The sequence below is a fragment of the Muntiacus reevesi genome, chromosome 1 (genome assembly GCF_963930625.1).
Source record: "Muntiacus reevesi chromosome 1, mMunRee1.1, whole genome shotgun sequence".
NCBI lineage: Eukaryota > Metazoa > Chordata > Mammalia > Artiodactyla > Cervidae > Muntiacus > Muntiacus reevesi.
This window is the reverse complement of record NC_089249.1, coordinates 231,571,300-231,596,018: the sequence shown is the minus strand read 5'-3', so window position 1 is coordinate 231,596,018 and position 24,719 is coordinate 231,571,300. Positions and strand designations below refer to the sequence as shown.

At 43.3% G+C, this 24,719-nt stretch overlaps 1 protein-coding gene across 7 annotated transcripts in view; it reads right to left on the bottom strand.

The window, feature by feature from the left end:
• ARHGAP26 (Rho GTPase activating protein 26) overlaps positions 1–24,719 on the bottom strand; it is a 663,940-nt gene that overhangs the window by 442,136 nt on the left and 197,085 nt on the right. For 3 of the 7 annotated variants that reach the window (XM_065918811.1, XM_065918812.1, XM_065918814.1), the window contains exon 1: positions 16,057–16,545. The exons of the other annotated variants lie outside the window; for them this stretch is intronic. In XM_065918811.1, coding sequence (XP_065774883.1) covers positions 16,057–16,210 — 154 coding nt within the window. In that variant the 5' untranslated portion in view covers positions 16,211–16,545. Of the gene's footprint in view, positions 1–16,056; positions 16,546–24,719 lie in introns of those variants that run through there. 7 annotated transcript variants of the gene reach the window in all.

Genomic DNA, 24,719 nt, shown 5'->3' with positions numbered 1-24,719 from the left:
ATGGGGGTGCTGCCTAAGGAATGCAGGATTTCTTTTGAGGATGAACACCAAACGTATTCTAAAATTACTTGTGGAGATGGGTGAAAAATTCTGTGAACATACTTAAAGTCATGAACTGTACATTATAAATGAGTGAACTGTGTGGTATGTGAACTACATCTCATTAAGTTACTTTAAAAAAATCCTAAGGCAGGACCTCCAAGGTCTCTGCCCACCATTGCTTAACTCCATGCCAACACATTTGAGGAGCTCAGTGATCTGACTGCTTGAGGTGTCACAGTAAGAAACATGAGTCATCCTTCTCCTCCGTAACATTTCACAAGTCTCTCATTTAAGATAACCACCAAAAAACACTTCAACCTTCTTTTTAAGGGGCTCAGTTCTCCAGATTAGAGGGGAGGGGGGGAAGATGAGACCCCAATATTCGAAACTATGACTTGTGAAAACAAGCCAAATATAGGTTCTTGTCGGCTGATAACCATCTTCACGCTTGAACTCTGCACCTCAAGTGCAAAATCCCAAGCCCTGCTGGGATTCTCTTTTCATCACAGCATAATGTGATGCCAGCCAGAATAGACAGGGGACAGGAAAGCAAGCCAAAGACAGAACCCAAAAGATACGGGGGCCAAAAGCTCAGTTCCACTCCAATTTTCTAAGCACTGGAGCAGAGCTTCCCGCTGGGGAACTGATTTCAAACATGCTAGCTATATAGAGAGAAACAGAATTTCTTTCCAGAAAGAGAACCATCTTGTTGCTCTACACAGAGTTGACAATACAGTGGTTTGCTAACCTTGCACAGTGAGCTCAGGGTGGCTTCGGTCAGAGGGTTGGGAAAAGGCAGCAAGCAAAGTCATCTGTGGCTTCCAAGGCCTGGCCAGCAGGCCAGACACCTCCGGGTGTGGCTGGGGCTGGACGAGGGTGCAGATGCCAAAGTGCCCATCCCCAGGGCCTGCCTGATCTCCGCACTGCCCACAGTCAGAGTCATGAGGCTGATGCTCTGCTGGGTACCGGCCCAGGGCAGGATTTGTGTCAACATCTCAAGGTACCAGTCAGATACAAATGCAAACCCCCTTCCCTCTCTTTGGAAGAGCAGCCTACAGAATTTCTTCAGAAGCAAATCACAAGGGGAAAGCTGCATGGGTCAACACCCCAGGGCCCCAGCAGCAGTAGCTGTTGTCTGCTCTGTCACCCAGTCCTTCCTAGGAGGCTGAGAACCCACTGAGATCAGAAGAGAGATAAGGAGGAGCTGTTGCCAGAACTGAGTTATCCAAAGGCACCTTTGAGGCACCCCAGTCCTCTCTGGGTTTGGTGCACAACCTCGGCCTCCAGAGCCATCAGTCAGTCCCTCTGCGTCTCTCCCAGAGACAGAGTTCCCCCCACCAGCAGTGCAACAACAGCTCAGTCAGCTCATTATGCTTCTTCTAGGTTTCTAAACAGAAAAATATGCAGTATAATCACAGGCTCTGACCCCAAATGACTTTAACCCTGACAGGACTCACTGTGGGTAAATGTGTGCCCTGTGACGGTATGAGCAGAAAGTTTCCCTTCAGGAGCTTCCCGGCCTCCCCAGGCTCATGGGACAATTTAATCCCAGGCGTGGAGCCACATGCTGAGATGTTCTGAAGCGGGAGAACCTGTACCCTTTGGAGCCAATTCCCCATCATTCCTTGACCTGGTCTAACGGCTCCTTCCAGAGACAAAACTAGAAATGACAGTAGTGACATTCCAATTACAGAGGACTTACCATGGGCCTGCTCACCCCCCTAGTCACGATACCTATGATAATCTCATTTACTCCTCACAATAATATTGGATGGTGGATATGTATCACCCTCGTACTTAAACTGCTTTCTCTGGTTTCAAAGGGCAAAATTCAAAGGCTTTAGGCAAGCCCTCGCCCACACTGCCCAGGAAGACACACCTCATACTTAATCAGAACAAATCTCTCCATCCCTATTCCACCCACCTCTTCTGCCGAATGCTGATACTGCCCACAATTTCGGCCTCCACTCTCCTCTCACTCCATGCCAGTGGTTCTCCAACTGTGCTGCACATTAGCAGTACCTGGGGCACTTTTAAAATTGCCCAGGCACAAGCTGCAACCCAGACAAATTACGTTAGAATCTCTGGGGTGAGTCTCAGACTCCCAGTGATTTCGATGGACTGCTTGGGCCTCTAATAGCACCTGGTGAGACCCAAACCCACAGCAGTACCCCGCCCTCTCTCTGGGGCCCCTGGCCTGTTTTTCCCTCCACCTGGCAGGTGTCTCCACCTGTAGGTCCCATGGAAATAACTCAGCAAGGACACTTAGCCCCATGTCCCCCACCACACACTGCAGCTCGTCTCCGGCCATGCACAGTTCAGCCGGGGACACCCCTGGGCCCCCTTCCTCTGCTCTCCTCCTCTTCAGTCACACCAGCAGGTCTTCCGTGAAAAGTGCCATGGTATCTTGATTTCTCTTCCATAATTTATGGGTGTTTGTTTGAATATTCAAATAATGATTCCACGGAGTAAAACAGATTTTCAAGAAGTGCACTCCCTGCCACTTCTCTGCATCCCCCCTGGCACACTGCCACCCACCCCGACACCAGCCCCTGAGTCTGCGAAGCACAGCTCTGCCCCTCCCTCCCCTCCCGGCACAGGGCCACACGGTGTCTGTTCTCTGACACACGGCTGCTTCGGGACAGCGCGAAGCAGAGGGAAGCTCAAACCACTGATAAAATATAGTTCTATTTTAGATCATACAACAGCAAATACTTTTCAAAGTACTGATTATGAATTAATGACCACTTGAAGATACTCTAGGAAAAAATATTACTAACCAAACATCAAACCCATGATTTCAGAACGCTAAAGTTCCCTTCTAAAATAAATGTAATTTTTAATGAGTAGACTTTTTCAAAGTAAATAAACTGTGGTAAGGTGGGGCAGAAATGACCTAGGTGATTTTAGAAGACTGACAGTTGGGAACACTGCCTCCCTGGACTTGCCTCTCCCCAAGTCCTCTGCTAGCTCCCCAGAGATCCTCTTAACCTGCCAGGAGTCACCATACTGTGGACGGTCTGTGTTTCCCTAGCCTCCTGAAGATGCCAAGCACCCAGAGCAGGGACTGTGCCCGCCCCGTCCCAGAACCCCACTACTAGGAGACTTCCACCCAATGTGAGTGGTCCTGGGCACTGAAAGAGACACCACAGACAACACATGCCCTCCTTCAGGGCACGTGCCCTCCTCAGGGCATGTGCCAAGCTCTGCTGAAGAGGCAGCCAGAAGAGAGAGGTCAGACAAAAATGCCCAACTCCCTTGCCACTTCCCAGAGAAGCTTCACAGACAGACAAGCTGTGCCTACTGGCTCAGAATAAAAGTCTCCAGTCAACAGAGGTGGGAGCCTGCCCTCCTTCACACCTGACAAACTTCCAAAGTAAAGCACACACTGCACCAAGATACAACTCAACAGCACCCTCACCAGAAGCACAGACAAGTTCTCCGGGGGGCCCCACATGCAAATGATCACCAGTCCAGCTCTGGCTCATTTTAGGTAACAATTTTGTTGTCACTTCTGATCCCAGAATGAACTACACACAAACTAAGGAGTAGGAAATGGACAAAACTCTAAGGATTGCTTTATTGCAGGCGCCACTTTATGATAGACCAAATGATGAATTTCCCTTCCACTCCAAAAATGTGATTTATAAAATTCAGTTCACTCAGAACTTTTCAGAAGCACTCCTATGAGATATCCATTGAAATGAAAAGTGTATGTACCCTCTGGCCCAGCAGTTCCATTTCCAGAATTCACCCTACAGATCTACTCACTCATCTGCCCAGGACAGGTGGTACCAGGAGGTTCACAGCAACATTGCTTATAATGGCAAAAGGTTGGAAATTATCTAAATGTCTATTATTTGGTGGTGGTTTAGTCGCTAAGTCATGTCTGACTCTTGCAACCCCATGGACTATAGCCCACAAGGCTCCACTGTCCATGGGATATCCCAGGCAAGAATACTGGAGTAGGTTGCCATTTCCTTCTCCAGGGGAACTTCCTGACCCAGGAATCGACCCAAATCTCCTGCACTGCAGGCAGAGTCTTTACCGGTTGAGCCACCTGGGAAGCCTGATTAAATAAATTATGTCCATACAGTGCCATACAATGCAATGCTAAAAATGAATTTGCTCTATATGTACCAAAGTTGAATAATATTCAAAATCCATTAAAATAGTACAAAATGCAAATATATGCAAAACAGTGCATATGGCTTGCTACCGGAGAAATATATAAATATGTATTTGCTAGCACATGCATAAATTATATCTGAAAAATACTCAAGAATGGGTGAAATGCTGCCTCCAGTAGAAGAACCAGGAATCTGGAGACAGGAGGCATTTAAGGATGCTTGCATTTCTTCCTGTCCCTTCTAAATTGTGTACTATTTACAGATATTACTTACTGACATAAACTTTTTAAAAAGAAACATAGGTATGAATTAAAGTAAAAATGCCTTTTTCATTTCATCTCACTTGCCCAATAGATAATCATCTTCTACACTTGATCCACCAGTGTAATAACAAGATACAGTCAGGAATCTGTTATGCTTTGGGCTCAATCTGCTTGACAGTCTCTGTGGCACAGAAACAGCCTCAAGTTCAACTCCATCTACCTGGAAACCTACCTAAAGTTTCACGGGAGAAGCCACTTCATCTTTTCAAAGTGTTCAAGTCAGCCTGGAATAAACTTAAAAGTACATCTGACAGCAAGATCAGATGAGCTCTGAAACCAACCTGTGGTGTCTTTACAAACCATGTAAAATGGGGTTTATTTTGGCTTTTCCTGTGTGGCAGCAGCGGGAATCAAACCGTAGCTACTGGCTTGGCCAAAGGAAGCCAGCCAGTTAGCAAGGTTTGATCCAGAATTCCCAAGCCCCTCAATCCTTTATCCATCTGGCAAAGAAAACACACACACACACACACACACACACACACACACACACACACACACACACACACACACACCCCTCCAACCCCAGGAATCTCCTCTTTCTAAATATAGTAAGCACTGCCCAAGTCTCCAAGCTCACCCTCTGCAGCATTCTATGCCTTCCAACCAAGGTGAAATGAGCCAGATATAAACATGCCGTGACAGCTTCTGGACCACACTACCAAGCTGTTTTCCTTACTATTTCCTCTCTTTCTCCACTCTGGGTTTCTACAAAATGTGTAAACTCCAGTGACTCTAATTTGTAAATATTCCTCTGGCCACTAAGGCTATTTTCCTCACCCTAACAAATGTGATTTCTCTGAAATTTGAAGTTGGAACAGCCTATTAGATATGGGCAAAGCCACATCCCATGTCCCATTTTATCTGTACGAACTTAGAGCTCAGAAAGGATATCAAACAGGTCCAACATTAATTAGGACATAGCCAATTAACTGTAATCTCTCTCTCTCTCTTCTAGCCCCTGATTCCTTCAGAATACATGCCAGCGCCTAAAAGAAGAACTTGTCCAGTTAAGGACACTTCCAATTAAAGCAAAACATTAAGCTTCAGAAAGAATCTGACAACACACTTAAAACAGTGCCAGATAAATACCAACTAGACAGAGATGCCAAGGACCTAAAGAATCAATGTCAAGGAGTTTGTTTAAAAAAAAAAAAGATGGGAGCTGGCAATAATTCCACTTTAAGGAATCTACCCCCCCGGAACTACTAGGACCCACACAAAAAGGAAAGTGTGCAAACCATCACTGTAGCACTTTCTCTGATAGTGAAAACTGAGGCAATCCAAATATCCCTCAACAGGAGAAGGCATAAATCAGCCACGGTGTCGCCACATAGCAGCGCTCTCTGCAGGTGTTAAAAAGAATACACTGTATATGTATACTGACATGGAAGACCTCTAAAACATAATATCAACCAGAAAAGAAAAACAGACTAATTTATACCCTATAATTCCACTTATGAAAACAACAAATATGCACAGAAAAAGGACGAGAAAAAAAGTACATCAGTGGTTAACTCAGGCAAGGGGGTGCTTTACTCTATATAGTTCCACACTCTGTCGTTCTTTCATGAGTGTATTCATGAAGTGTGTAATTTTTTGTCTTTGCACTATAAGATTAGGTCACCCATTTACACTGTTCATCTTCCCCCAAACCTAATCCTTCCCAAGGCATCCTTATTTCAGAAAATAGCACCATCATTCACATAACGGCTCTAGCTAAAAACATCTGAATCATTCTTGATTTTTAGTCTCAAAGCCTATTGCTGCTGCTGCTGCTAAGTCACTTCAGTCGTGTCCGACTCTGTGCGACCCCACAGACGGCAGCCCACCAGGCTCCCCCTCCCTGGGATTTTCCAGGCAAGAACACTGGAGTGGGTTGCCATTTCCTTCTCCAATGCATGAAAGTAAAAAGTGAAAATGAAGTCGTTCAGTAGTCTCAAAGCCTAAATCCAATCAAATAGTAGATCTTGTGGGCGCTACTTCCAAAAACACCCAGGATCTGACCTATATCTCCAATGCTGCCCCCTAGCCCAAGGTGCCACTGCCTCTTACCTCACCTATTATTCAGCCTCCTAACTGCTCTCTTTGCCTCCATTCTTGCCCCACTAAATTATTCTCTACACAGTGCTCCCCATAATCTCTTAAAGTACAAGAAGGATGATGTCACAACCTTCTCCTGACTTTCCATCACACTCAGAATGAAAAAGTCCCTTTGGGAGTCAAGACCTCGAGGACTTGGCTCCTAGCCTCTCTCCTTGTTCATCTGCCATCGCTCTGCTCCAGCTACACAGGCCTCCCTGCGAGCCCTTGGACACCCCATAATTCCTCTCACCTCACAACTTCTGCATCTGTTACCACAACCTTAAAAGCCCTTACTCGAGGCCAGGCCTTGGATGATATGGTAAGAGCAAAGCAAGACTCCGTATTTGTTGAATGAAAGTCTTCCTCTGATGGCCTAAGATATATAATTTAAAACATACTGGGTTATAATTTTAAAAATTAAAACTTGAGTCAGTCAGAAATGTATGACACTTAGTTTCGTACTGGCATCTCTCCTTTGGCTAACTTTTAAAAATGCAATGGCCTAGACAGGGTAACAAAGTCACCTTCATGAACTGCTTTCCCCAATAGCTCCATGGTGACAACAGCCTCTCCCTGACCCATTCTCATTTTGTCAATTCATGGGGTTTGCGATCATTAGCTTACACTGGCCAGCATTAGGAAGTTCAGCCTGGGGCCTCTGCCCAGAGGGACGCTGACTGGCCTAACTAGAGCAGAAATCTGAACCACAGCCTTGTCAGAATCACCTTTCAAGCCCTGGGATGTGAAACTGATCAGTCAAGTGCATCTGAGGTTGAAGCAAGTAGAAGCAAAAAGTCCCCAAATGAGGACAAATAAAGTATACCCCATGGTGTTCACTTACTCATCAAAAGTTTTACAGAAAAAGTAAAAGAATTAAGGGCTTCCCAGGTGGCTCAGTGGTAAAGAATGCAATGCAGGAGATGCAGGTTTGATCCCAGGGTCAGGAAAATCCCCTGGAGAAGGAAATGGCAACTCACTCCAGTATTCTTGCCTGGGAAATCCCATGGATGGAGGAGCCTGGCGGGCTATAGTCCACAGGGTCACAGTCAGATACAACTTAGAAACTGAGCATGTACACACAAAAGGATTAAAAAACAATCCGAAATGTAAACGGTGCCCATCTAAAAGATCTGAACAGACACTTCAGCAAAGAAAATGCACCAGTGGCCAATGAGCTTATGAAAACATGCTCAGCATTGTAAGTATCACAGAAATGCGAAGTAAAACCAAGAGGTACCACTTCCCATCCACTGGGATGGCTACAATCAAAGAGACAGACAATAGCAGGTATTAGTGATAATGTGGAGAGACTGGAACCCCTGGATGATGCTGAGGGGAATTTAAAAGGATGCTTCTGCTGCAGAATAGAGTTTGGCAGGCTTTTACAAAATTAAACTTAAGTTTATCTATACAACCTAGTAACTCTACTCCAAGGTGGGAAATTAAATAAGAAATGAAAACATATGTCCATACAAAGACATGTATTTCACAGGCTGAAACTATTCTGCATGATACTGTTAAGGTCAATACATTTGTCAAAACTCACAGAATATACAACACAAAGAATGAACCCTTATGTAAACTATGGACTTGAGTTATAACACTATGTCATTATTGGAACAAATGTACTATCTGAGAGAAATGGGTGTGAGAGGCTATAAAGGAACTTTCTATACTTTCCACTCAATATTTCTGTAAACCTGAAACTGCTCTAAAAAATAAAGTCTATTAATCATATTTTTTTTAAAGAAGGAAAGGGGGAACTTAAGCCTCAAATCAGTGGGCTGAGTGCTAGAGATTATGGTTGTTGTTTAGTCGTTAAGTGGTGTCCAACTCTTTTGCGACCCCAATGACTAAAGACTTCCCAGGCAAGAATACTGGAGTGAGTTGCCATTTCCTTCTCCAGAGGATCTTCCCGACCCAGGGATCAAACCTATGTCTCCTGCACTGAAGGCGGATTCTTTACACTGAGCCATGTGGGAAATCTTGTACAGATTATAGATGCAATTTATTCAGTCCAATCCAGAACTGAATAACTGGATTAAAGTGGAAGGACTTTTTTTTAAAGCCAGTGTTATATAAAAACTACAAAATCTTGTTTGGATATAATTTGCAGATGTTTATATTTGCATGAGTAATATTCCAAATGCCAGTATTGCAAATTACCACCATTTACAAATAATTAGGAAATGCTTTTTCTTCTTTTATTCGAAAGGTGCTAAAGCAAAGCAACAGAGCTGAGAAAAAAACTTTTTGTTACCTAACTCCATATGCATTTGATCCTTTAGGATTTGTTAAGTAATATAATTGGTCCTAAACAAAGAACGTTGGCACTGAAGAGCCTTTGGGAGTTTATACTATTAACGAAGGACTCATCTCACTACTGCAAAAACCTACATCAAACCCTAAAGAAGTACAAAAGAGTGACGTGTTTTAAGCACACAACTCTTGATGATTTTTTTTTCCACTCTTGTTTTAATGAGCAAAAAGGACGAACTATTTATCTTAACAAATCAGACCCAGGAACAAGTTTTTAGCCCCCATGTTCAACGCTTTACTACCCAGTTAAAACACAATAACTTTCATCTACAAAATAAATAAGTCGTGGAATGTGATGCATAGCATGGTGACTATAGTTAATAGTACTATCATTTGAAAGCTGCTAAGAGAATAGATCTTAAAAGTTCTCATCACTAGAAAAAAAAATACGTAATAGATGTATGGTGATGGATGTTAACTAGACATACTGTGGCGACCATTTCATAATATATACAAAATAGCAAATCATGACATTGTACATCTAACGCTAAAAAAATGTTCTGTGTCAATTATATCTCAATTTTTTAATATTTCAACTGAAAAATATTTTAAAAAAGTATGCATTTTCTAAACAACATTAAAAAAAAGAGAGAAACTCACTGATAATCAGTGCTACCCCCAAAGAGCAACTCTATTGCTTCAAAAAGCCAAGTAGTCAGACACCCTTACTTATGCCTCACTAGCCTACAATGGTTCTTTAATCCTACGATGATGAGAACACAAAACTTCAGAGCACAATACAAATCTTAGCTATTCTTTGCAACCAGGACTCAGAGACTGAAAAACAATGGGCACAATATTCTCACTTAATCTAACACCTGCTGCACATTTCTCCTTTCTAGCGTCTAGCTCTCTGAGGAATGTGTATCTTCACTGCCAAAGTGTTTACTGAAACACTGATGGGTCATGTTTAAGAGAAGCCCTGCAGTCCGTTGCCAAGTTCAAAACTTGCCTGCACAACTTCCTAGCTCTGTGACCTGAGACAAGTTACCCTAACTGCAAAACGCAGGTGAATTCACCTCGCAGGACAGGGTAAAGGAACTCATGAGACGATGTGTGCACTTAGCATAGGGCCGGGCCCTTGGTGAGTGTTTCGAAAACAAGAGCTGCTGGCAAGGTTCCAGGTTTTCTGTTTGCTTGTTTGCTGAGAAAACTGACAGTGCTCCCAAAGTCTTAACAGCGTGTATGTGCTAGAGCTTGACTGAACATCAAGTCTGCCTGATAACAGAGGCCTGGCTCTCTGAATTGCACTATGCGCCCCAGGTCTGGGTCTCCTCAGCCTGCACATTACCAGTTCCAAGTTAATTCTGCAGAGTTCACTTCTTAAATGAACTTAATGCTGAGATATGTTTCCCATCTACATAAAGGGGCCAGAGCCACATCCAATGTATTCTTGGAAGGCAACCTGTGGAAGGACTTCTATAAAGAGAATGCCCTCTAGTATTCAGTTCAGTTCAGTCGCTCAGTCGTGTCCGACTCTGCGACTCCATGAATCGCAGCACGCCATGCCTCCCTGTCTATCACAAACTCCCAAAGTTTACTCAAACTCATGCCCATCGAGTCGGTGATGCCATCCAGCCATCTCACCCTCTGTCGCCCCCTTCTCCTCCTGCCCCCAATCCCTCCCAGCATCAGGGTCTTTTCCAATGAGTCAACTCTTCGCATGAGGTAGCCAAAGTATTGGAGTTTCAGCTTCAGCATCAGTCCTTCCAATGAATATTCAGGACTGATCTACTTTAGGATGGACTAGTTGGATCTCCTTGCAGTCCAAGGGACTCTCAAGAGTCTTCTCCAACACCACAGTTCAAAAGCATCAATTTTTCGGTTAGTGTTACTAATGTTCCAAATCCAGATCATTGTGAAATGCAGAAGAGCAGTTACAGACCGAGGATTAGAAACAATTTTCAATACAATGAAGACATATACGCTTCTTCTGGGCATCCCTTGTGGTTCAGCTGGTAAAGAATCCACCTGCAACATGGGAGACCTGGGTTCCATCCCTGGGTTGGGAAGATCCACTGGAGAAGGGAATGGCTACCCACTCCAGTATTATGGCCTGGAGTACGCAAAGAATTGGACACGACTGAGCAACTTTCACTTTCACTTTCTTTTCATGCTCCTTCTAAAACACATCTATCAGACTGGATATTTAGACTATGGCAATTAATAACAGCTTGCATTATTTAAGAATGTAGATATGAGATAAATTTTACTTTATTTCCCCCCCATAATATGAGGTCAGGGCCCCACTGAGCCTCATGAATGCTGTCTAGCAAATATTATCAAAACTATTTAAATCTCATTCTTTTTTTTTCCCCCTTAAGTAACGCACTATCTAAATGTTCTTTCTTCATGCCTTAGCAAAAAACCTTTTAAGTATGACCTCACTTAAGTAAATCAGACTTTTTATCCATCTCTCCATTCGGTTCAAGTTCCAAAATACAGCATTTTGCTTTGTTCATATACAGTTATGGTGACAGATTTCTACAACTCTTATTTCTGTTAAAAGAAAAATGTCCCTTGAATTCAAGATTTGATATTGACAGACAAATACATAGCAGCTAAAATTTACTGTTGTGTTTTTTACTGGCATTCTTATTCATTTATTTCTGTTAAAATTCACTGCGATTGCCTTGGAAATGTGATGCAGGTCAGAACTACTAACCTCTGAGAACACATTGATAAAGGCATATCATACCCAAAAAGTCTCACGAAAACTACAGGCTGAACTAGAGAAACACAGATACACTCATTTCACTTTACTAAAAAAAAAAAAAAAAGTGTCACCCAATAAGATATCAATCCCAGAGGAAGGCTTTTTATTCAGTATCACACTCTCTGCCCCAACTTGACTGAAAGGTGACTGACAGAAGGGGTTGGATCCTTGTTCTAGTTTTGGTAGTCTCTTCCCTGGTGGCTCAGATGATAAAAAAAAATCCACCTGCAACGCAGGAGACGGGTTCAATCCCTGGATTGGGACAATCCCCTGGAGAAGGAAATAGCAACCAGCTCCAGTATTCTTGCCTGGAGAATTCCATGGACAGAGGAGCCTAGCAGGCTAGTCCATGGGGTCACAGAGTCAGACACAACTGAGCTACTAGCACTTTCACTTTCTGTATCCTTGAAAGTGCCAGGAACTAAAATGAATCCATCTTTCCATCTCATGAGACAACTGGGTTTTCCCCTAGGACACAGTTCGGTCTCTGAGACCTCACCCCTACTTAAACCCCAGTGTAGGAGAGCAGCTTATGGTTCAAAGTTTCCCACCTGAAATTCCAATCAAGAACTCAGTGCCTCAAGTTGCCCACCACCATCTAAAAGAAAACTATTAAAATTACACTTCTGATATCCAGAATAGGAAAATCAATAGAGACAGAAAATATATCAGTGCTTGACTAGGTTTGAAGGGCATGAGAATGGGGAGGGAGGACTTGGGAGAAAATGGTGGGGGATGACTGTTTATGGGAATGGAATTTCTTTTGGAGGTGATGAAAAATGTTCTAAGATTGACTGTGGCGACAGCTGCACAGCTCTGTGGATGTATTAAGAACCACTGAACTGGATGCTTTAAGAGGGTGAATAGATTATATCTCAATAAAGTTGATATTCTAAAATGTGAATTCCTGCCCCACCCCTCCCACCTATGACTCTTAAAGTAATAGAAATCACTCTATCTTAGAAGTCAAATTGAAAGGGGCATATCCCCAGGAACAAGTCCATAAACCAACTCTGAAGGTGGAAAGAAAACAGCTCCTGAAAACCACCTCTCAAAACCAACAGCCTAATTCACTTTCAGTTCTATGAAATCACAGTTGGTTTGCCATCAAGTCCATGAGACAGACAGAAATGAAGTTCAGTGCACTTGTGCAGACAATTCTGCTCTGAGTGACTCTTGCTCTGAGTCTTGACATTCTGGAAGATAATAATAGCTACCATTAACTAAGCAGCACTACACGCCAGACTCCAAGCTAAGTGCTTTCTTTACATGCACTGTTTCATTTCATGCTCACAACAGCCCTAGGAGGTCAGCGTGGCTTTTCCCATTTCACACAGGAGGAGCTCAGACTTAGGGACTTGCCCAGTAAGTGATGAGGTCAAGAACCGAACACAGAAAATCCTAAAACTCTTCATTCTACAAATCTGAATGTCGTTGCCAGCCTCTATTATCTCTCCAGAAAGAAAAAAGGACCAAAGCATACAGAATCCTCTAGACTGAGACAGATTAATCAGGTCAAGGAAAGAGTGCTCACAGAAAATGCCTAGACAAATTAGCACAGAAAAAATTGACTGGGAGTCACCACATCAAATAAGAACTTTCTCCAAAGGCCGGAGTTTTCGAAATGCAGCAAAATTATTATATTGCTTATCTGCCATGTGTCCAGCCCAGAGGTTTGAGTTCTAGGGAAAGACTTCAAGGAGTTCGTTTGTTTACCAGATTCTCAAGGGTATTCAATAGACAACAGACCTACACAACATTTCTACTTCACAGTTAAGTGCACAGGCTCTGGAATCAGATAACTTTTGTTTAAGTACACTTAATTGCTGTGATGCCTTGGGCAGGTTACTGATCTCTCTGATCTTCAGTTTCCTCATTCATAAAGAGCAATGATCTAGCTGAACTTCAGCAATCCCTGGAGGCCAGTATTACTGCCTCAAATTAACACACAAAGGAAATCTAAACCCAAAGATCTGTGCATATTAATTATAAAATAAAGCCATAAAATTTTAGAGATGGAAGAGCCTATAAACCAATGTTACTTACATAATTATGTATTTTTACATATATATATTTTTTAAACGCTGGCTTTACATTTTGCAGAAGTGATAAAGATGATCCAAAGAAAATGAATACACACAAACTAGCATAGTAATACACAATGCAAGAAGGACCTAATGATAACACAATGCCTGAAGTTCAGGAAATAATAATCACCTCCACCCTCTTTAAGAGGGCATGTGGCACCTGTTCAAGCACTAGTAAGAGCAGAAGAGTACAGTTAGTAAAAGAGCTGGATATTAAGAGATTAGAACACCTAGCTCTCCCCCAAGTTATACACTGGTCCATTCATTAGACAATGTAAAAAACTCTTTAATTTTATCACCTGTACTGTTTCCTCCTACCCAAAGAATTCTTAAACCCCCGTTCCCCACCTTAAAAATAGTGGCAAGCAGATAAAAGATAAATAGCCAGTCACATAAAGGCATCCTCCTCAGACTCAAGGTTAAGATATAAAATGCAAGTCCAAATTCCAACGCTCTTGGTCCAGGGGCTCCAATCTGGGCAAGAGGAATGAGGCAGAATTAAGAGCTCAGCATCAGCAGGAACTTCATCTCTGGCCCAGACCCTGCGGGGCTCAAAAACAGCCCTGCTCTTAGAGCGGTGCGACTCCCAGCTAGCGAGGCTTTCACGCCTGCTTTCTCATTTGTAAGATGAGTTATAATGTGTGAGATAATCTGTGGGTGAAGCAGTGCCTAGTATGGAGTAAGTCTCCACAGCCATAGGGACAAGAGAACAGTCACTACTACACCCTCAGTGCCCAGGGTAATATCGAGCACACAGCAGGCACTCCAAATGTTTGCTGAATAAAGCAGAGGCCCAATTAAAGCCAGTTTGAGATTCAAACAAAATTTGTGGGTCCAACCTGTAAGTGAGACCCTAACTTACTCCAAACTAGGGATCACATATTCCAAGGATGGCCCTGGTCATCAACAAAAGAAGAGTCTATTCATTTGCTTCAGGTCACAGCCTCCAACAGAGACCCTGCCTCTGAAGAGCCTGAGCACACCAAAGTTCTACTTTTATTTCACCTCAAAAGACTTGCTGCCCTGGGGCTCCACTGTCTTCTTCATCTTTAGAAGCAACAGGCTCACAAAATGACATCTCAGGCACTTGACTTTAAGTCTCCTTTAAAGAGACGTGGTGACAATTCTCAGACCCATGGCTGCACTCTGCCAAGGCAAGCTTTCCTATTTGAAAGATATCACCTATTAAGAAATGCAGCAAAGAGAAAGGGAAAGTCAAGTCAAAGACAATTCCACTATCTGCTTTTATGTTATTCCTGATTCTTAAAAATAAAAGATGAACCAAATCATTCTTAAATGGGTAGACAGAAAAGGCACCCAAAAAAAGGAGCTCAGCAATCCAAGGCATCCATCCCTAGAGCACTCGTTTGGCCAGAAGGAGACACTCTCTGGCTCTGCAAATGACAAGGGAAATCATACACAGAATGTAAATTTCATTTCTCCCCTGCCAAAGGGAAATTTGCAAAAATGGTTTTACAAAAGGTTCGAAAATCTCTAAGGATAAGTTTAAACTTCTTTCTGAGCGAAGATCGAGGACATTCCTTCCCAGACCTTTGAGTTTTCAAGGATATTGGGAGAGGTAAGAAAGGAGAATGAGGGAGCGGGGAGAGGATGTGTTCGTTCTATTTTTAAACCCTCGCCCACAGTTTAGAGTAAAGGAACACTCTGATTCTGTACTCCCACCCCTATCACCTTCTGCTAAACACAAGAATCAGAACCTGCACATGTACGTGGTCCTGATTCTAGATCTGGTGGGTTACAAGCTGCCACTGCTCCAAAGAATCGCGAGCTGACCAACCACCCTACCCAGCCCTTCTCTGGGAAGGGAAGGAGACCTCTCGGAAATCCCGGCGGCCCTGAGCAGGCTTGAGCAAAGGGAGCGAAGCAGGCACAACCCGCCTTTTCCTGAGGGGAGGCAGCGCCCCCTTGGCGGGGCACGCTCCATTCCCACGGCTGGGCACTCAGGGGTGAGCAACTCTCCCCCAAGGAAGCCGGAGTCGTGGACGCGAAGGGGTTTCCCAATATGCTACGGTGCTCCAGGTACGCCAGTCCCACTCCTGGGACACCTGTGTGTGCCGCGCACACCCACCCGCGGCGCCCCAGAGCGCTACTCACGCTCGGTCACCTCCCAGTCACCCCGGAACGCAAACGGCCGGGTGACGGGTCTCTTCCTTCACTGTCTTGTTGCTAGCTCGCCCCTTTTACGTATCCTTTCCGCCTCACGACAAGGGTCTACGCCCGTCCCTCAGCGCCCGGGGGCAGAAATCCAGCCGGGCGCGGGACCCCTAGGTCTCAGCGCCGCCCGACGGCCCCTCCCGCCCCGGGGCACCGTCCCCACCAGGCTCCGGGGCACTCACTCTTGAGCGCGCTGATGAGTGACTTCCCGTCCTTGATGAGCTCCTTGATGAATTTGTTGGTCTTGTCTAGCTCCGCTTCGTGCGACTTCAGCGTCTCTCGGAAGTGAGGGCTGTCGAGGCAGCAGTCACTGAATTCGAGCGCGGGCAGCCCCATGGTGTCCGCGGCGCCCAGTCGGGGGGCGCGCCTCCCCCGGGGCTCCGGCGGCCCGCAGCCGGGAGCACGCACGCGGTGAGACCCTGGCCGGCACCCCCGACGGCCGCCGGCTCCACAGGTGTGGCGCCGGCTCGCTCTCAGCGCGGTGTCCGCGGGCGCGCACGACTCCTGAACAGAGCCTGGACGCGAACGAAGAGCGGCTGCTCCAACGGCGTGTAACCGAGAGGCCGCGGAGCAGGAAGAGCAGCGGCGGACCCGCAGCGGCGACGGGAAGGGAACGAGCAGTCGAGCGAGTGCAGCAGCCGCCTCCCCGCCTCCTTCTCCAGTTCGCTCTCCTGCAGCTTCGAGCGCCCTCTCACAGTAGCCTCGGCCGCCCAGCCGGCGTCCGGGCTGGCCGAACCTGCTAGCAATGACCTAATCCCAGCCGAGCCAATCAGAACCCCGCCTCAGCCCTACCCACGGGCCTTCCGAGGATGCCCGGCCCTTCCGCGACCATAACCCAATCAATGGGGCCCAGAGGCGGGGTCTAGGTCGGGGGGCGTGGCCCACGCCACCGCCTAGGTCCGCAGCACAAGCTCCGCCCTCTCCCGTCTGCTGTGGGTTGCGGAGTCCGAGCCGGGAAGCAACGGTGATCGCTGCCGCAGGGGCCCGCGCAGCTGCCGGGATCCGAGCCGGAGACGGTACGTCTGCATATCTGGGGAGCGGAGGAGCCTAGATGTGCCGAACATGAAAAATCTAGGAATTTAGGGCTGCAGTTCCCCTAAGACTGAGGCAATCGTGCTTACACTCAAAATGCATTCCCCATTCGAACACGACTGAAGCGACTTAGCACTCGCGCACGCCCCAGGAGAACCCCAAGCGTACCAAGCGACCACGTCGCCCCTAGACACAAGCTCCTTCTTCCACTCAAGCAAAACATACTTGCATCTTAAAATTACCAGCTCTTCTGGCCTGCAGTCTTCCCGCCCCCTACAGTCCGGCCCCCTCACGGCCACTCCTGCTCAAAACCCGCCCACGTCTGCCCCCAACCGAAGGATCTAACATCCTTTCAAGAATTTCAGCCGCCTGTTTTCCTGATGGGCACCTCACACAATTTTAGATAATTAGGTCCACTGCCTGTAGCCCTTTGCTACACTGTACGCTTCAAGAGTAAGAAATAAGCCACCGCCGCTTTCTTGTGCGCTGCGGCAACCCTAACGCCTAGAACAGTGGCTGGCACCTAGTAACAGATGTTGAGCACTTACCTTGTGCTATATGTGCTACGGCGATTGATAAGTGTTTGTGGAATAAATGATGGATCCGTTCCCGTGTCCTTCTCCACTTTTGTGCGATGTGTTGCCCTATTGCCCTTGGGTTCCACCCCAGTAATCAATCCAGGCAGCTCACTAACTGCACCTGTCAGGCTGGATCCCACAGTGTCCAGTGCTGAACTGTGAAGTGCTAGAGGATAGGAACTGTCTTTGAATAAATTATTCGTATGTCTAGGAAGGAGGAGCCCTCCAGTTAGGTGGTTTTGTGTGTGTGTGTGTGTGGCTTTTTTGTTTTTTGTTTGGTTGGTTGTCTTTGTTTTTGTTTTTACATAGGTCTGCTATGTGCAGGCACTAGACTAGATACTAGAGATGCAAAGATAAATAACACAGAATGAACCTGTCTGCTACTGGTTAGTGGGATAGAAAAGCGACACGCAATAGCAATCCTGCATAGTAAGTTGGGAACATTGAGAAGGGGATGCTAACTCAGGAGCTAGAGAAGTCATCTAGGTGGAGGTACTGATTTATTAAATGCATAAATGAATGAATGAGCGTGATCTGTTTGCCAGTTGTAGCTACAGATTTAGACTTGATAGCAGGCCCAAACAGTTATCAGATGGATAATTAAAACTCTGAAAATAGTTGTTCCTCAGTTGCCAAGAATGAGAAAGATGTGGAATAGAATTCCATGAAACTAAATCTACTTAATGCTATATCTTGAGCACTTAAAAGTAAGTGTTCTGGCTCTTAAGTAATACATAACAAATGACACCAAAACTTAATAGATTAAAGCAACTACAATCATTGTATTTTCTCTCCTAATCTCTGTGGATCAAGAATTTGGGGGAGAGCTTAACTTGGGTTAATCAAGATTACCAGGAGAAATATCAATAACCTCAGATATGCAGATGACACCACCCTTATGGTGGAAAGCGAAGAAGAACTAAAGAACCTCTTGATGAAAGTGAGAGAGAAGAGTGAAAAAGTTGGCTTAAAGCTCAATGTTCAGAAAACAAAGATCATGGCATCCAGTCCCATCACTTCATGGCAAATAGATGGGGAAACAGTGGAAACAGAGGCTTTATTTTGGGGGGCTCCAAAATCACTGTAGATGGTGACTACAGCCATGAAATTAAAAGACGCTTACTCCTTGGAAGGAAAGTTACGACCAACCTAGACAGCATATTAAAAAGCAGAGACATTACTTTGCAACACAGGTTCGTCTAGTCAAGGCTATGGTTTGTCCAGTAGTCATGTATGGGTATGAGAGTTGGACTATAAAGAAAGCTGAGTGCTGAAGAATTGATGCTTTTGAACTGTGGTGTTGGAGAAGACTCTTGAGAGTCCCTTGGACTGCAAGTGAGAAATTGAGGCCTGGAGTTGTTAAGTTGAACCAGGTTACCTAGCTATGAAATGTGTCTGGCACATACACAAATGTATATTAAGGTATACATTTGTGTATGTGTAAGTATAGGGATAGCATGTAAATTTCTTATGAATTTTATCCAGAATTTCCACAAAGACCTCTCACACTTTTGATAATATTATCAGAAGAAGAGAATCAGAATGCAGTAGTATTGAGTACAGTAATTGGCCCCTGGAAGATGCAGCTGTCTCTCTATTTCTAGAATGTAATCTTCATGAAATGCAGTTTCTGTGTTATTCACTGTACAGCCCCAGCACCTAGAACAGCAACGGGCACTTCAAAGATGCACAATGCCAGTGGGAGGGGCACTTATTTAATAAGGAAGAAACAGTGACTCCTGTAACAACATAGGCTGTGGCCATGAATGCAAATAGAATAGAACAGTTAAAGCCCAGAAATCAGTTTCAGATGAGATACAGAAATTATTTAGGCAAAATGATCTGGCCTAAACATTTTGGATGAATATCTGAATTCCTTCAAATTAGCCAGTTAGTCCAAACAGTTCTACTTTTGATATCAATATATTTTAAATCCATAAAATTTCTGACTTCAATTGTCCAATTAACTTTAAATCTGCAATACAATTACCTCCCCTTTGTAGAAAACAGGAAAGCACTCTCACAAATGTTATCTCCAAGCCCACACAATCAGAGATGGGCAAGGGCCACTCACCCATGATTCCTAAACACAAGCTATAGAACACAGCTGGTCTATGATAAAAGCTCACTGGTCCTCATGTAACAGGACCAGGGTAGTACAGCTTCAGGACAGTTTCTAACAGTTTAGCTGATGATATCAGCATAAGATCTCTCTCTCCATCACTTCATGCGACCTTCCTCTGTGATGCCGTCATTTTCAGAGGTTCTCTCTACTTCTCCAAACTTACATCAAGCAGTGTTAGCAGTAAGAAAGTTTTGTTTGTTTTTTTCCCCCAAAAATCTAGCAGAAACCCAAGACTATAAAGTCAGAGATGAAACAGTCTCATTCCCAAAACATAAAGCCTTGGGAGGAGTTGCTCCCCCAAAGGACAAGCAAAGTGCTGTTAATGGGAGAAGAGAGAATTGCGGCTAAATAGGCAGACACTATAACATGCAGTACACCTGACCAGTCCCCCACCCACCCCTCAAAACCAGTGCTCCTACTGCTACATTCCCCAGGTTTCGTAATTCTAGTTAGCATTCATTCAAGTTTTTTTTATAGTTGATACCATATATTTCCTTACACATGACTTCACCTTTGTGTTCTTACTGGATAAGACATCAGTTATCCTATTTTAAAACAACGATTTGGGGATAACAGAAAATCTATTTCTCAACTGTGGCACAAAGGCATCAATATTTGTGGAAATCCATGAGTGCATTTTTGTCTATATAAATTACACCTCAAAGTTGGTTTTAAAAAATGATGATGGTGGTGGTAACATTAACAATGACATTTATTGTTTTTGCTGAGTAGTAGGATTCATGCTAAGCATTTTTTTTGGGGGGGGGGGGTACTTCCTCACTTAACCTTTAGTAGAATTCTGGGAAATAGGTGCTGTAACCCTCCCTACTTTATAGATAAGGCAGCTAAAGCTTGAAGATGTAAGGTGCCTAAGGTCACATAGTTAGTGGTGGAACAATGCTTATAATTCAAATCTGTCTGCCTTCAATAACTATCTCCATGAAAAGTGAAAGTGTTAGTTACTCAATTTTGTCTGACTCTTTTCAACTCCATGGACTGTAAACTGCCAGGCTCCTCTGTCCTTGGAATTCTCTAAGTCAAGAATACTGGAGCTGGTTGCCATTTCCTTCTCCAGAGGATCTTTCCAAACCAGGGATCAAACCCGGGTTTTCTGCATTGCAGATGGATTCTTTACCATCTGAGCCACCAGAGAAGCCCAACTACCTCCATAGAAGATGTCTATAAGAAAGGCACTTTATATATGTAAATAATAATAGCCAAATACCTAAAAATGGAATAAAGATCACACATGAATGAAAAAGGAGGTATCTCATTCTGAAGTGTATGTGTTTTCCCTTTGCTGGTATGTCCCCGATACATCAATCACTATACAAAAGCCTCTAATTTGTTTTGGCTTTAAGTCTCAGGCCCTGTAATTTGCGTAGAAGCAACTGACTGAAACAGAGGTAAAATTTTCATTTTCCTCCAAAAGAAAAAAAGAGTAATATATCCTGATAAAACCACTGGCTTGCAGTTCTTTAAGGGAAGAGAGAGAGAGAGAGAGAGAGAGTGTGTGTGTGTGTGTGTGTGCATGCGCGTGCGTGCGCGCACGCTTAGCTATGTCTGACTCTGCGACCCCACAGACTACAGCCTGCCAGGCTCCTCTGTCCATGGAATTTTCCAGGCAAGAATACTGGAGCGGGTTGCCACTTCCTCCTCCTGGGGATCTTCCCAACCCAGAGATCGAACTCGTGTCTTTTTTTTTTTTTTTTTTAACTCGTGTCTTTTGCATCTCCTGCATTGACAAACGGATTTGTTACCATTATGCCACCTGAGAAGCCCTGTTAAGGTAGGTAACAGCACTTAATTAACATTCTTTCATGCAAGAAATCAATAAAACTCATTCCTTGTACTACATAAGTCTGCTGTATATGTTAGCAATATTTTTATTTCCATTTTTTATAATTTATTTATTCCATGCCTGCTACTTTTCTACCCAAAGTCCATTCCCCCATCTTCCTTACTCATTTAATGAGAAAGTACTTATATAACATTTACTATTTATCAAATACTCTTCTAAACTCTTTACACAACTTAATCTCATAACAACAAGATTATTATCTTATCTCCATTTTATACAAGAGGAAACTGAAAAGGAATCATCTACTGTGAGATAACCACTAGGCTACAGAGCTGAGATTCTAACTGGTAGTATAGCTCCAATCTTAGGCTATGTAACTAGCAGAACCTCAAGGGCCCAGCTAAAGATTTCAATTCCTCTGACTTTCACACAGCGACTCATGACCATGGCCACTATACTGGCCATTGAGATATAACTAGAAATCTACTATGTAGGGTTTGGAAAAGGGTGGTTTTTTTTTTTTTTTTTTAAATAAGGAGACAACTGGCACACATCTTTTGCCCACCTTCCTTCCTCTTCTTTTTGCCTAGAATGTGGGTACAAAGCATGAAGGAGGAGCAGCTATCTTGCAACTATGAAGAGGAATACCACATGCTAGGGACTGATGGATGGGAAGATAGTGAAAGCCAGATGCCATGAAGCCATAACTCTTATCCCCAAAGTCCCTTCCTCTCAACTACTCATCACTTGAAGGGGAAAAAAACATAACCTGTTTAAGTCCCATTAATAGGGTTTGTTGCTACTCAAAGCCAAACACAACTCTAATTGATAAAATGCACTAATCACAAAACCTACTGTTTCACTTCTGCCTGAATTTTGGTCATCTGCATTAATACATGGTTCTTACATAGCTTCCAAAAGGTAAATTATTAGTTTTAAGAATTTTTCTTTTCCATTCTGCTTTATTAAAGAATATTGAATATTAGTTCCCTTTGCTATACATCAGGACCTTCTTGTTTTAAATATTTTATGTGAGTAGTTTAGATGTGCTAATCCCAAACTCCCAATGTACTCCCCCTTAAACCATTTCTCCTTTGGTTTACATTTCTCCTTAAGTTCACTTCTATGTCTGTGAGTATGTTTCTGTTTTTTGACTGTGCTGGGTCTTCCCTGTGGTATGCATGGGCTCTTCACGGTGGCATGCAGGCTTAGTTGCCCAATGGCATGAGGGATCTTAGTTCCCTGATCTGGGATAGAACCCAAGTCCCTGCATTGGAATGTAGATTCTCAACCACTAGACCACCAAGGAAGTCCCCATTTGTGTCATATTTTAAATTGCACATATAAGTGATATCATATGGTATTTGTCTTTTTCTTTATGACTTACTTCACTTAGTATGATAAATTCTGCATCCATCCATGTTGCTGCAAATGGCATTATTCTGTTCTTTTTATGGTTAAGTAGTATTCCACTGTGTATATATACATCTTCTTTATCCATTCATCTGTTGATAGACATACAGGTTCCTTCCATGTCTTAGCTACTGTTCATAGCGCTGCTATAAACACTGAAGTCCAAATATCTTCTCAAATTAGAGTTTTTCTGGATATATGCTCAGGAATAGGATTGCTAGATCATTTAGCAACTCTAGTTTTAGCTTTTTGAGGAATCTTCATACTGCTGTCCATAGTTGCTGCACCAGGTGCACCAATTTACATTCCTACCAACAATGCAGGAGGGCTCCTTTTTGCCACACTATCTCCGGCATTTGTTATTTGTAGACTTCTTAACGATGGACACTCTGAATGATGTGAGGTGGTAACTCACTGCAGTTTTGATTTGCATTTCTCTAATAATCAGTGATGTTGAGCATCTTTTCATGTACCCGTTGGCCATCTGTATGTCTTCTTTGGGGAAATGTCTATTTAAGTCTTCTATCCATCCACTTTTTTGATTGGGTTGTTTTGTTGCTGTTGTTATAACTATTGAATTATATGAGCTGTTTGTATATTTTAGAAATTAAGCCCTTTCAGTTGCATCATTTGTAAATGCTTTCTCCTAGTTCATAGGTTGTATTTTCATCTTGTTTATAGTTTCCTTTGCTGTGCAAAAGCTTATATATTTAATTAGATTTTAATTTTCGCTTTTATTTCTATTGCCTTAAAAAACTGACCTTGTATAATTTATATAAGAGAATGTTTTGCCTATGTTCTCTTCCAGGAGTTTTATTATGTCTTATATTTAAGTCTTTAAGTCATTTTGAGTTTATTTTTGTGTATAGTATGAAGATGTGTTCTAACTTCATTGATTCACATGCAGCTATCCAACTTTCCCAACATCATCTGCTGAAGAGACTTTTTCCCATTGTAAATTCTTGCCTCCTTTCTTGCAGATTAACTAACGCTAGGTGTACAGGTTGGGCTTATTTCTGGCTCTCTGTTCTATTCCATTGATCCATGTATTTGTTTTAGTGTCAATACCACATGGTTTCGATTACTATAGCTTGTAGTATTGTCTGAAGTCTGAGAGTGTTATGCCTCCAGCTTGGTATTTTTCCTTCAGAATTGCTTAGGCAATTCTAGGTCTTTTACAGTTCCATATGAATTTTAGGATTCTTTGTTCCAGTTCTATGTAAAATGTCATGGGTAAATGTACGGGGATTGCATTAGATCTGTAGATTGCTTTGGGTAGTATGACCATTTTAACAATGTTAATTCCTCTAATCTAAGACTATGGGATATCTTCTTTTTCTTTGAATCATCTTCTGTATCCTTTATCAGTGTTTTATAGTTCTCAGAATATAAATCTTTTACCTCTTTGGTCAAGTTTATAAGAATGTTTTCTGAAGCATTTATGGTAAAGATAGTATCTGATTTACAGGGCAGGAGTGAATATTAAATAAGAAACAATAAAAAAACAATATTTAAGAAAAACAATAATCCATTAATAAAAATAAACTTATTCAAAAGCTGAGAGGATACCAGAAAAGTGTCAAAATACAATTTCACTACACACTCAGGGTTATTCAGGTCAATAAAAGTAATTGGCCTATTTCTTACCATTGTTGCTACTAAAATGACAAAATGAATCAGCTTACTTATGAAAAATAACTTAAATTGAAGTAGCTCTCATACATTTGCTATCTTTCTTGCCTCTGGATCTTCCCATACATGTGTATACTTTAAATGTTCAGTTCAGTTCAGTCACACAGTCTTGTCGAACTCTTTGCGACCCCATGAATCGCAGCACACCAGGCCTCCCTGTCCATCACCAACTCTGGAGTTTACTCAAACTCATGCCCATTGAGT